Source organism: Macrobrachium rosenbergii, chromosome 50 (assembly GCF_040412425.1).
Source record: "Macrobrachium rosenbergii isolate ZJJX-2024 chromosome 50, ASM4041242v1, whole genome shotgun sequence".
NCBI classification, from domain to species: domain Eukaryota; kingdom Metazoa; phylum Arthropoda; class Malacostraca; order Decapoda; family Palaemonidae; genus Macrobrachium; species Macrobrachium rosenbergii.
In genome coordinates this window covers 30,817,998-30,832,676 of record NC_089790.1, presented here as the reverse complement: position 1 = coordinate 30,832,676, position 14,679 = coordinate 30,817,998, and the positions used below count along the sequence as shown (strand labels likewise).

At 36.8% G+C, this 14,679-nt stretch overlaps 1 protein-coding gene across 2 annotated transcripts in view; it reads right to left on the bottom strand.

The window, feature by feature from the left end:
• The window catches only part of LOC136832808 (uncharacterized), a 348,711-nt gene that overhangs the window by 57,538 nt on the left and 276,494 nt on the right, over positions 1-14,679 (bottom strand). For both annotated transcript variants that reach the window (XM_067094392.1, XM_067094393.1), the window contains 2 exons: positions 8,170-8,304; positions 525-592 (listed from right to left, as the gene is read on the bottom strand). In XM_067094392.1, the coding sequence (XP_066950493.1) occupies positions 525-592; positions 8,170-8,304 (203 nt within the window). The remainder of the gene's footprint in view (positions 1-524; positions 593-8,169; positions 8,305-14,679) is intronic.

Genomic DNA, 14,679 nt, shown 5'->3' with positions numbered 1-14,679 from the left:
CGATGATAAAGAATACAGTATTCAAAAAATAAGAACTAAAAAAACTGCAATAATCAATAAGCTGTGGCAGCAGCGAACAAAGCCATGTACAGTATTTTAATGAGAAATGCGCTGCACCACACACGACAAAGCCATACATTCGCGATAGTGCTACCTTATTTCCATACTTAAATTTTCTTGCAAAATTTTGCTAGTCAAAATTGAGATGTCCTCAAGGTCAGAACATCTTCAGTGCCAAAATATGGTTAATTTTGTTAAGATGAAATCGGAACGAGATAGGAAAATATTTGAGCTTTAGGGAGTTTGGTCTTTGAAGACAAATGAATTAGACAATACAGTATACTGAACTAGTATTTAAGTTGCATTTGTATGTAGAACATTTTTTTCCCCTTAATTTACATGTAATTATAAGTTTTATTCAGTGCTTACTGGTTATAAAGACACTAAAACATATTTGTAATCAAAATCATAAAAAATTGTGAAAAAGTGATAAAACAAGAAACAGAATTTACTAATTACATTACCTTCCAACTGATGTCAACGTCAGATTACTCAAGGTCAAACTGGGCCTTGACTCAGAAGGGAAGGCAGACTGCAAGAGAAGATACCAACTAATGTAACAGAGCCAAGTGTCTGGATATAATACAATACATATTGAAAACGTCATTGAAAAGTTATTTTGAGTGCTTATCACCAAATGCTACCAAAAAGTGGGCACTGTTAATAAAGCCTTGCATACCTACAGAGGTGATAGTACCATATGCCTCAGATTTTTTTCTACCATCATTGTTATTTACTCTTAGGGTGCCTGCAACAGCTCACGACTCATCATTTAGATAGAAATAATAATCATCAACACTGTTACCTCCAAGGCCACATGCAGCAAATGGCCTCTGTGAAACTCTGCAGCTCATGTCTTTCCTGTGCTTTGTCTCCTACAAATCTCTACTGATATTCGGCCTCTTTTCTCATAGTTCTTATCCAGGTAAGTGTTCCAACTTTCCTAGTGCTCACTGCAGCCTAGCTCACGTACTCTTCTCCCATGGTTGTGTAAAAGACATGACCATGCCATCTCCATCTCCCTTTCATTATTATTTCATCTACATATGTTGGGTACCATTTCTCACTTTGTCCTGCTGTCTGACCCCTGATATTCTTCATAAATCTATAGTTTCAAATCAATAAAATCTTTTAAAGTTTCATTTCATACAATGATACATATCCATATAGCACCACAGATTGTGCTAACTTATGTATAATCTTACTTCTGTATGCAATGTCGGTCTATTTGATTTCTAAATCTTATTCAGTCTGTCTATTTTTTATTAGCTATTCAACCTAATTCATCCTCCACCTAACATTATTTCATCCTTTTGTGCATATCCAGCCATCATGGCTTTTGTTTTTCTTAATTTATTTTTATTCCCATCTCTTGGATGTGTGATGCCCTCAATTAACTGAAGACAGAAATGCTGAAGAAATTATTTTCTTTTCCTCAACAATGTTAATTAATGCATACTATCATACGGAAATATTATCTGCCATTCTTCCAAATGTCATCTTTCATAAGAAACTTCAAATGCTGCCTTTAGTGCCTGCACCTTTTAAGATGCTACACAGCTCATTATCAGATTACAGGTCTCTCATGACCTTAAGTTTAAATATTACAGACATCAATGCTTGGAAATTTAAGAGAAGCTTCAATGATACTCTTGCATATTAAGCAATATTTCCTTACCTTTCCAACATTTCTCAACAGCGGTTCACTTTGCACATATGCATTTATTTATTTGTTGATTTGCTTTTAATTCTTCTTTTACTTTTAATTCATCTCATAGCATCTAAAGAAGTTCCCCATGACTTATTATTGTATCATCTCAAATACTTGTGGCATTTTAATGGTGTCTGCATTTTACACCCATTCCCAATGAAGCTATTCAAAATATGCAGAACACAGTGCAACCTAGTATTCTGTCTAGACACCTAGTGATTTGCCTGAACAAGTACACTGTCTGTGACTGTAATCATTCCTATGTTATATAGTCTACATGGTATGCATGTTCAGCTGGTCTACATTTTGAACCATCCCTGAAAGGTGATGCAAATGTTGCATTTCTGAAAAAAAAAAATGATTCAGATTAAATATGGTTCACTTTTTGTACCCACCCCAATGGGACTAGTTGATATGTGCAGGACAGTGCAGCCTATTGCTTTGTCTCAACACCTGGTGACTTGCCTGAAGATTGCAATAATTCAGATTTTGTGTGGCCCACATAGTACTCACATTTGGTTGGTCTACATTTTGCACTATTCCTGAGAGATTATGCAAATGTCATTCTTCAGGAAACAAAATTAATTATTATGATTTTATATGGTCTACCTTTTATACCCTCCCCAATGAGTCTAGGCAACACATGCAACCACAGTGCAACCTAATGCTTTGTAAACATTTAATGATTTGCCTGAACATGTACATTAACTGCAACTGCAAAAATTCAGACCTTATGTGGTATGCTTGGTCTACATGTTCAGCTGGTCTGCGTTGCAAACTATTCCTGAAGGAGGAAACGAATGTTACTCTTCAAAAAACAAAAATAATGATGAAACCAGACTTCATAGGTCAGTACACACACACACACAAGAAAACACAACCCTTAAAACAAGGCGATCAGGCACTATTTGGTATTGCCAAGAAAGTTCAATATATACAAAGGCCAATACCTGAGACACAAATGATTACATATGGCATGATTTGGCACATACCACCAACTTAAGGATCTAGACCTGTTTTCTCTGATAGTGGATAGACAGCCAATAAAAAAATATGTAAATATTTAACATACTGGAAAGTTATTGTGCTAAGATTTAAAACAGTGGGATAGTATATATCTAACAGTATAACATATAAATGTATATATATACACATATATGTATACAGTATATAAATATATACACACACACATATATAAAGTAATCCTTCAATTATCCTGATTAATAGAACCAAAGGCTTGTCTGAAGGGCAAATAAAAAATCTAGGATGTTCAAGGGCAACTTCGCACCTTACCCTTCCTCACCTAACCTTGTCAATGCCACATAACTGTAAACACTCAATATGCTTAAAATAACAACCATCACATTTTAGACTGAAAACTTTATGAAAAAGGCAATTATTATCTCCCTTTTTCCCCATATATGTGTGTAACAAAATACACTGCATAAATACACTTTGAAAAAATGTAACCCCTTCTATTTCTCTCTTTCTCTCTCATAAATGACACACAGTTCAGTAGGTAAGTAGCTTACCTGTGTTTACCCACAGCCTACCATAGGTTTGTGACCAATAATGTATTTTTACACAGTAAACTTTTCATCAGTTGTTACCATATTGTATTATCATACAAGGGATAGAAAATGTGTGTGTGATCTACTGACCTAGGCTAAGTGTTACACTCACAGTATTCATTTGCATAAGTCAAACAGGCTATCACAGATGTATTTGCAATTAACTGATATCATGCTTGCTGAATCCATTTATACTGTTTTATTATCATGTTATATCATCATCGTAATACGTATAAAAAACTAAGCATATGCCATATACATTTATGCACCCTAGGCTAATGTTTATGTTCTTAGAATCAGCTGATTGAGGCTCCTTGCTTAAGAATCTGGGGAATCAGTTTTTGGTTACTAAGAGAAAAATATGTTACTGGAATTATTTTTTAATTTTTGTACATAATGTAAAATGGGTATGCTAAAATACTTTATGTTAAAGCAAAATCCCTTAACCCTTAAGAGATGGGCTAAATACTGTATATATCAAGCACACCCCCAAACTGGGCAAACTTCAAGATTAGCCAATTTAAGGAAAAAACACTTCAATGGAAAGAGGAAGATATGCGAATGTGCATGGTGTGAGAAAAAAAAATTCTAAAACTTTTTCCCTACCTTCCACAGGAAGTTGAAAGAGACTATTTACAATTCTGCGTGGGGCCTCTTTTACATGACACTCGTAAAAATATGTTAATTTTACCAAATTACGCATGTTTTTTCTAATAATTTATTTCATTTTATTTTGTAAAATTATAATTACAGCTCATACAGTATCATAACAGATAAGAACTAAGATTAGTAACAAATTCTGAGCATATTTGTTGCAAAATATTTATGAGATTTACTAAGATAGGGAGATGCAGTAACTTTTTGTGAGGTATACATGTTTTTTCTAATATTTCTTTGTAAAATTACAATTACAACTGACATCTTTGTATAATTACAATTACAGTTGACATCTTTGTATAATTACAATTACAGCTGACATACTATCATAAAAGATAAGAACTAAAACCAACAGCAATCCCTGGGTATATTTAGGAGCAAATGAATAAAAAGACGTCCTGGAGCGGCAGAGATGCAGTACATTCCCCTCTGAAATCTCAAGGCATATTGATTGATGTCTCTCCTGAGCTGAGCTAAATAATTGCCATAAGTCATTTATGGCCCACTGAAGTGCTATGAACATTTTTCCCGCTAAATTCATCCAAACCAAATGGCGCATAATATTAATACTCTATGAGGATTCCTGTCCATCACCCAAAACCTGTTATAGATACTCGTGAGGATTCCCGTCCATTAAGGGTTAAAACTGCAAAACATCTGTTTGCCAGTTCTTTTGTTTACATTATACTTGAGGTTGTTTATGTCAGTTATTTGATAAGTGGTTGTTAGTTATAAGAGATGGTTTATGAATTATTACATAAGCCATAAGTTTGGTAATCTTGTTTGAAAACCTATCCTAGTACAATCTACCGAAAATGAAATTCGCTCCACCTGCAAGGCCTAGTACAGTATACAGTAGTATGATCTACTGAAAATGAAATTCATTTAACGAGCATAGCCTAATACAGAGTATGATCTAACAACAATGAAATCTGTTCAGTAGGAAAAGAGTATCTTTTACTATCATTTATTTAAAAAGAAAACAGGATTACTGAGGAAAAGAGGTTAGCCTAATGTTACCTGGCCTTTTGAAAATGCAACTCGCATGATGCATGAGATTTGTATACAATGAACTCATGGATAAGGGACGAAATTTTAAATGTCGCATGGTATGAGAGAATGAATGATGCACAACTATATACAGCATATTTCATTTGTATTACTCATTTTGCCTTATTATGGAAACTGTGTTTGTGTAAAACACCCTGTGTTTACATCTTTAGCACATATGGCATTTCTCAATGTCTGTCCAAAGCAGGTTCATTCTAAGAACACCACCAAAAGTACTGTAGATGGTTGTTTTCTGTTTTATTGCAAATAATGATTTTTCCTTTCACCTCATAATATTACGGGAGCTTTAATTGTATGCCTTTGTGTGTGTGCGCAAGTTTACATCTACATGGGGTATTTCATCAATGATAATATCACTGTCTGTACATAGTGTGTGCATTCGTGTGTTTCTTAGCGCAGCATCAAGTTTGCTGTTTTTATTTTTTGCTTTGCTTAATTTACTGTACAGTATTTCATTACAAGTTTAATTGACTCAAAGTATGATTATCACATATCACAACGATACACAAGAGAATATTTTATCACTGTGATATTTCATCTCTACGATTGAGTTTATTTTTTGGTTGTAAAATTTGAAAAATGAGAAAATACAGTATAAATAAAAATGAGAAGAGCATAAAATAAAAATACAAGAAAGGGAAGGAGTATGTGTCTTATAGGCTTGAGAAGGAGTATGTGTCCTATAGGCTTCAATGTAAGTGATATCTCAGATCTTGTTTCCTTTCTCTCTCTCTTCATTTTTTTCTTTGTCCTTGATTTATTCCATTAAAAGTTACAGTACCGTAGTATACATATTCTAACAAAACTAGAAGAATCATACTTGTAAAGACATGAAACAAAACATACTCTATCAAGTCAGGCATCTACCTAGCCTTCTTTACCCATCCAATGTTGCATCCCCACCCTCTCCCAGCCAGGGAAACTACTCCCCAGCTCCACTCACCTTCCAAAACACTGCCTCCTCTGAGTGAGTTCCTCTACAGAGGCTTACTACCCCTCCTCTACCATGGTGCCTAGCCTTCCGACCACTCCCAACTGGAAACTTCTCCAGGCTGCCTCCACCCCCAAACCCTTTCTCAGTCTGTTTATGAGTGTAAGCAGTGTTACCAATATTTTTGTGAAACCATGCTGCATTGCTAACCGTCAGGGAGTGGAGTTTTAAAATATTTTGAGATTTATATATATCACATATTTTTGGGGACTTGGTCCCTAGTCTGGAGTCTGGGTGTGTCAGATAATGTTGAGTCCTGGATAATGGCAATCAAGTAATCGATGGGTTACTGTGTATGTGAATACATATATATATATATATATATATATATATATATATATATATATATATATATATATATATATATATATATATATATATATATATATATATATATGACTATGAAGTATTCTGTTAAAATAGGAATCCATCTAACAGAAGGACCCCATAAAAACACTAGAAGGTAGAAAGTTACTGCTATATTTCAGAGACCAAACTGTCTCCTTCTACTGGCAAGTATATGAATGAAGTAAGGAATACAGACAGGCAGTATTTACACCAAGAAAACCAGAGGTCACCAGTTACGTCACTTTAGTTGATAGTTGGTTGGAGGAAGATTTCATCTATAATATCTGAGTCCCATGATCCTTTTGAGAGATTCATTGTACAGGCAGTCCCCGGTTTACGACGGGGGTTCCGTTCTTGCGCCGCGTCGTAACCCGAAAATCGTCGTAAGCCGGAACATCGTCGAAAATCGTCAAAAATCATAAGAAAACCTTACTTTTAATGCTCTGGGTGCATTGAAAACGATGTAAACTGCATTATTATTGAGTTTTACATCAAAAAAACCTTCAAATTATGATTATTCTGCCATTTTGGGGCCATATTTCTTCCGTCGGATCGGCGTACGACGCGTCGTAACCCCGGAACATGCGTCGTAAGCCAGGAAATAATTTCTGATGAATATATTTGAAAAGCGTCGTAACCTCGGAACGTCGTAAGCCGGAACCGTCGTAAACCGGGGACTGCCTGTATTTCTTTGTTTAATCAGGGCTGATTCCACCATCTGGCTTTTGAACCGACAATTGCTGCTATAAATTATATGGCACACATTCTAGTTCATCCTGTGGTTATGGTTATTTATATGGTTAAAAATAGCTGAGCTCTGTTGGCCATGACACACTGACCTTTTATGTAGTATTAATCTCTGGGGGAGTGATTTACCAGCAAAACTGATAAACGATTTGTCACAGTCGAGGCTAGGTATTTCATATACCCCTGTGACTTTGGCGACTGGCTGTTGTTGGACGTTAATCAGGGATCTGGCTAAGATATTTGGGTAGGTAAAAGCAAAAGGGTTAGAATTTCCAAGAGTCCGTGTCAACGTCTTAATCCTGTCCAGGTGTGGGATTTTAATTTTATTGTTGGGTGTCACTCTAGTCGTGTTTTGTGGGCGACGACAGCATACTGTGTTAGCTTTATGGATTGCTTTCTGAATTATATGGTCAAGGTATTTCAAAGACGACAGCTGCCTCTGGATTAGTTCAAATTCCTTTTCTAGGAAATCTGGGGAGCAAACCCCTAAGGCTCTTAAGAATAAACTGCTGGCTATGCTATTTTTAACCATATAAATAACCATAACCACAGGATAAACTGGAACGTGTCTCTTATAATTTATAGCAGCAGTTGTCGGTTCAAAAGCCAGATGGTGGAATCAGCCCTGATTAAACAAAGAAATACGATGAATCTATCAAAAAGGATCATGGGACTCAGATATTATAGATAAAATCTTCCTCCAACCAGCGATTAAGATTAAGAAGGTATCAACTGGAGCAACGTAATAGGTGACCTCTGGTTTTCTTGGTAAAAATACCGCCGTCTGTATTCCTTACTTCATTCATATACTTGCCAGTAGGGGGAGACAGTTTGGTCTTTGAAATATAGCAATAACTTTCTACCTTTTGGCATTTTCATTTGTCCTTCTATTGGATACACACACACACACACACACACACACACACACACACACACACACATATATATATATATATATATATATATATATATATATATATATATATATATATATATATATAATAAAAACTTACCAATTTTACTTTAACAGGAATTGCAGCCCCTTGGGGAATTGATATTGTAAAAAAGGCTGTTGCATTTTCTTTAATTCTGGTTTCATTTGCATCAAACTCTGCACGTATAACTGTGACAACTTCAGTACCATTAACCTGAAAAATCAAAAGTATTTTATTATTTTTCAAAAAATTTAATGTTTAAAATAAACATTACATCAGAAAATTCCAATTACTATTCTACTCATAATGGGATAATGAGCTCTACTTCAATAAGAATTTTAAATTCCATTCCACCTGCACAAGTAAAAAATACCCATTGTTTTAGCTGCTCTATGTACCATACCAGCCAAGGTCTAGAGAATACAAGGTCTACCCATGCGCAGGTAGAGTGGGGATTTGTTGGTGGGTGAGGTGTGTGACATTACGTCTGCCACTTGGGCTCTGTCTACACTTAGCAATTCACCAATATTTGGGGGTTTATTTCTACCATTTCACTATTAAACACTGGGCAACATTAAATAATTTTATTTACTGACTAAAATTATGCCAAAGGAACAAATTATATGCCAGCCAACAACAAAAAAAAAGCAACAAATCATTTACTAATTTGTAATGTCATAGGAGAGAACTGTTTGTTGGTCAACAAGTAAAATTTTATACACAATAAAAGTGATAAATGAAACACTTTTGCCTACCCTTACGATTAATTTTATTTAAAAAATATTCATCTATGTCCCATTATATCAATGAACTAAATTAATTAGTTGGTAAAATCATTACATATCTTTCATTACATAACTTTCAGATTATTATATAGAATATATATGTGTATGTGTGTGTGTATGTATATATATATATATATATATATATATATATATATATATATATATATATATATATATATATATATATATATATATATATACACAGTATATATATATAGGTGTATAATATACACATATATGTATATATATATATATATATATATATATATATATATATATATATATATATATTTGTGTATATATTTATATATATATTTATTTATATATAGCAAACACCCGTATTCGCGGGGATGCGTACCACACCCGCCCCCCCGCAAACAGCGAAAATCCGCGAATACTTAGAAACCTTCTAAAAACACTTAGAACTGCCTTTTTGCTGGTTCAAACACAAAAAAACTAAAAATACTTATACAGGTATTATCCTAGTTACGATGGGGTTAGGTTCCAAAAAACCCATCGTTTGTTGGAAAAAACTTATCTCAAATTCAGCCTAGCCTACACTACAAAGTATACTCTATACATACACGGTATAGTAATTATTAATATCAGCTAATTCAGGAGGTTCATGCAGAGTGACTTATGATAATTCAATACAATGAGAAATTGAATAACAAACAAGATTTAGCTTAGCCTACACTATTATATATCGTGCATATATATATATATATATATATATATATATATATATATATATATATATATATATATATATATATATATATATATATATATATATATATATATATATATATATATATATATATATATATAGTAGCATAGCCTACATTATACTGTACTGTACTCTATATTCACATTTCGTATTATACAAACATCATCATAACGAATATGCATCTTTTCCTTGGATCTTTTAAAATGTTATGCCTTAATTCACTGTATCCAATAGTATTGTATATATTCTTATATTGCTTTTGTATTATAAATAATGTATTATAAATTGTGATCATAGTGATCAATGTTTTGGTTTGGGAATCGATTACGTGGCAAGTATATTTTGCCGCATTTAACTCAGTTCAGAGCGTTTTTTTCTTCTAGTTAGCGTAAATGAATCTCTAGATACTTTATTTGTATGGGGCAAGGTTATTTTTCGTTATACGAAGTGTTTTTAAGTCGAAATATAAGTTACATATATTTCGTTGTGAAATTAATTTAGCTACTTTTTTTTGTTAATAGATGACGTTGGCCATTTAGGGGCGTTTGTTTTGTGTAAAATAAATAAAGATTCCGTTCGCTATTTTCACTACATTTCGTCATAATACGAGCTTTACGTATTTATCGTTTATCGGCGTAAAAATAGCAGTAATTTGTTCATTCATGCCCAGTAGTTTTGATTAAAATACTTTCTCTCCAATTTTAATTACAGTCGAGTTTCATCCATGTTGCCGATGCACGATAATTTATAGTCATTAGCAGCTTGAACACTGTTTTCTCAGCTTCATCTACAACCTGCAGCTTAAATTTAGCAGTTTATTTCCTTGACGATCTTTTATCCATACCGAATAAGGGTATGATGTAAAAATATGTCATTTTCTACTTAACGTCATTTGTAACAACTGCGGTAATTGTTTACTACTGTACGATGGTTGAAATACAAGCTGTTGTTAGCCGATTCGGTTATAAGCAAAACAACAGTTTCTCGTTCGATTGTTTATGGGTGCACGCATTTACGCAGGAGTATAATGTTACTAACAATATTTTCATCACTCTCTTTTACTTTTTGAACTAGAAGATGGGATAAAGAGATGGAGGAAAAGAAGTTGGTCCACAAGAGGGGAGGAGGGCAGGCTCTGATTCTGTAATTACTTGGTAAGTATATATGAAACTTAATTTTATTATAAAATTTTCATGTAACTTACCAAGTAATTAAATAGCTGAATCCCATATTGAATGAAGGTGCGATACATGGAGAGTCTACTCCAAAACATTAAAGAATGATAATGAATTTGAAATAGGAAAAATCGGCCAGCATTGTCTGCAATGTTTGTTGTATTCTTACCTGGTAAGAGAGCTACTGCAGGTGAATACTGCCTCTGGTTGGTGCTCATTTTAACCTGTAGTGGCGTGGCTGTTGAGCCGTGGGGCGCCTCTACTTGAGTGGGAGCTTTGTAGCGAGGATATGCCTGATGGCTAGCAAGGCATATAATAAGGTGCCCTTGCCCTGGGTGCAGTACCAAGATTAAAAAAAAAGACAAGGCTGTCACTTACTCTGCAAACACTTCGTAAAACCACAACCTAACCACTAAGACTGGTGGAAGTACCTTCTACCTCCAGGCTCCCCAAAATACGAAAAAGAGTGCTTCCTATGATTTTTGACCTAATACCATGTCAGCCAATTAGAACGGACCCAGGGTACTGCAATCGTTACACAATGTTTCTACTTCCTTTAAGTAGTGAGAAGCAAAAATGGACTTGCACATCTAGTAGGTATGACTGGAAAATGGAGGTCAAAGACATGTTATGTATAAAAACCAAGGAAGCTGACACCGCTCTAATATCATGCACTCTCACTTTAAAGTTTGGTAAAATGTCCCCCTGGATCTGGGAATGTGCTTCTTTAATTAACTCTCTTAGGAAGAATGACAAGGCGTTCTTTGAAAGAGGACGAGATGGGTTCTTTAATAAACACCAAAGATTACTAGATGAGCCCCTGATGTTCTCTTCCTATTCAGGTAGTATCTCAATGCTCTGACTGGACACAGTACTCTCTCTTCTTCCCCTTGATTAAGAAGTTCCATAAGTTCTTCAAAGTGAATGATCGAGGCTAGGGCCTGGACAGGTCCTTGTTCTTCACCAGAAAGCCTAGGGTGAAGGAGCAAATGGCATCACCTTAAGAAAAAACCCACTCTTTTGTCAATAGTTTGCATTTCGCTGATGCGCTTAGCCACAGGTAAGGCAAAGAGGGAGAGAGCTTTACACATCAGATTCCAAAGAGAAGCAGAGCGAAAGAACTCAGAAGATGGGCTCGTCAGCCATTTCAGGACCACATCCAGATTCCACGAGACCAAAGTGTTGTCTCTTTCATGTTCAATCATATCAAATGACTTTTCTAGATGTTTAAAGTCAGAGATCGATGAGAGATCCAAGCCTCTAAGCTTGAAAACGGAGCCAAGCATTGCCTGATAGTCTTTAATACTAGAGGAAAACTAGTTCTCCGTATTCCTCAGAAAAAAGGATTAAATCCACAATTTGTGTCAAATTGGTGTCAGAAGATGAGACACTGCGGTTGTGGCACCATCATTGGAGGACTGACCAATTGGCGTGATAGACGAAGCTAGAAGACTCCCTCCTGTACTTTGCAATAGCCTCTGAAGCTTTCCTTGAAAAAACCCTTTGCTCTGACAAGCTTGTGGACAGACTGGAGCCTGTCAGAGTGAGAGTGGGCAACCCCTGGTGGTGTCTGAAAAAGTAGGGTTTCTGAGTAGCGATACTTTTTGGGGAAGCAGTCATGAGTAGTCCACCTACAGCCGTAGGAGGTCTGGGAACCATTCCCTCAGAGGCCAAAATGGGGCTATGAGGGCCAAGGTCGCATTGTGGTGCATCTTGAACTTGTTCAATACTTCCCTGAGTATGCTGAAGGGTGGGAAGGTGTAATGGTCCAGATTTGACCAATCCTGTAACATAGTGTCTGTGGCACTACATATGTAAGAGGATCCGGAGCTGGTGAGCAAAACAGAGGGAGACGATGGTTTCTGGAGGTGGCAAACAGGTCTATCATTGTCTTGCCCCGCAACTTCCACAGGTCTAGACATACCAGGGGACCCAGGGTCTACTTGGTGGGAAGAACCTGCTTTGACAGCTCAGCTTGTCCGCCACCACATCCAACTTGATTGGATAAAGCGAGTGATAAGAGTAACTCATTTTGGTCTGCTCACAGCAGTAATTCTCTTGTGGCTTGACAGAGAGAGAGAAGGAATGGATAATGCCTTGTTGCGGATGTAAGCTAAGGCCGTGGTAATTGTCCGCTTGCACCACGACTGTCTTGCTGCAGACTAGGTGCAAAAAACTCTGAACGCCAAGCGGACTGCCTTCATTTCTCTTACATTGATATGTAAGTCGTGTTGTTCTGAAGTCCATGTCCCAGAAACCTCTTGATTGTTTAGCAGGGCTTCTCAATCTATGTCGAAAAGAAGTCTGGGTCGGGGTTCAGAGGATGAAGGGACTTCCCTTTCGACAGTCTTTTTTCTGATAGCCACCGCTGCAGGTCAGATTATATATCGGGGTGATCGGAAAAACCTGGCTGTCTAGCTGTGTCTTCTTGTTCCAGCTGGCCTTCAGGTGAAACTAGGGTACTCTCATATCTGGCTGTGTCTCTTGCAATCTGCCCATTCTGACGAACATCTCCATGGAAGCCAGAGTCCCCAATAGACTCATTCACTGTTCAGCTGAACAAGACAATAGGGTTAGAAAACTTCCGGAACATTTGAAAGCAGCTAGATATCCTCTTAGGGGACGGAAAACCAAAAAAAAACCCAAGAGTTTAGTGGTGTCATCCCCAGATAAAGGATTTCTTGAGAAAGGCTCAACTGGACTTTGGGAGATTTATAAGGCTCAGCTCCTGGGCCAGAAGAAGAATCCTGTGTGTGTGTCCTCCAAGCACATTTCTACTTCCTTCATCTAAGAAAAGACAGATGTTGATTCCCACTAAGTGGAGCTATTTCGACAGTGTAGCCAGGACTCGAGTAAACACTTGAGGGACTGTTGAAAGACCAAAGCAAAGCATTCGAAACTGGTAAATATTGTCTAGGAAGACAAACCTTAGATACTTTTTGGAACTTGGATGGATGGGGATATGAAAGTAAGTACTGTATCTTGCATATCTAAGGTTATCATCCAGTTGCCCTGGTGAATGAATGCAAGGACTGAGTGGTTCATCTCCATCTTGATTGAGGGCGCTTACATCGAGGACTGGTCTCCAACCCCCGGATGCTTTTGGTACCACAACGAGAAGATTGTACTGTAAACATCCCTAAGAGTTGGTGCCCTGAAGCTCTTCTGTGGCCCTTTTGTGTATGAGGGAGGAGATTTCCTCCCATAGGGCTGAATGTCTCTCAGAGCCTACTGAGTAAGTTGCAAATGTGATGGGAGAGGCGCCTCTTCAAGAATGGAATGACATAGCCCTCCTTTAAAAGACTGATAATCCAGGGCTCCGCTCTTCTTATCCGCCACCTCTCCTAAAACTCTAGTAGGCTGGCTTTTACAGGAGCACAACAGACTTCTGTCTCACTTCCTATGTGGTGTGGAAGAGCTCTTCTTCATGGCTCCGGATGAAAAGCAGACATTGCGCGGGACCTGAATGGCGTCCGAGATCTCCCTCCATGAAAAGACTGTTGCTGGAGGGGAGGGGTGGTCCTAACCTGAAAAAGACAAGAGTCCGTGGGACGCCTAGATGACTGTGTCAGCAAGTCTTGAGTCATATTCTTCTGTAAGCTCGATGCTATCTCTTTCTTGAAGCGAGATCTTGATGATTCTCCATTTTCTTGGCCAATGCACCCACAACCCAATCAGGGAAAGTGAAGACTTCAAATACTTTGAATATGTCCTTAACCAGATGATTCAATTCTGCGGACGTAAACAAGATTTTGTCTGACGAAAAAATGAGTGCTTGGAGTCTGCTTATACCAATTGACAGACAGAGCATCTGGACATGGTCATGGTCTTCAGAAGCGTGTTTAAGGGGCCGAGAAGAGTCCAGATAATGTTTGTGGTGTTTCTTGTCCACCCCATA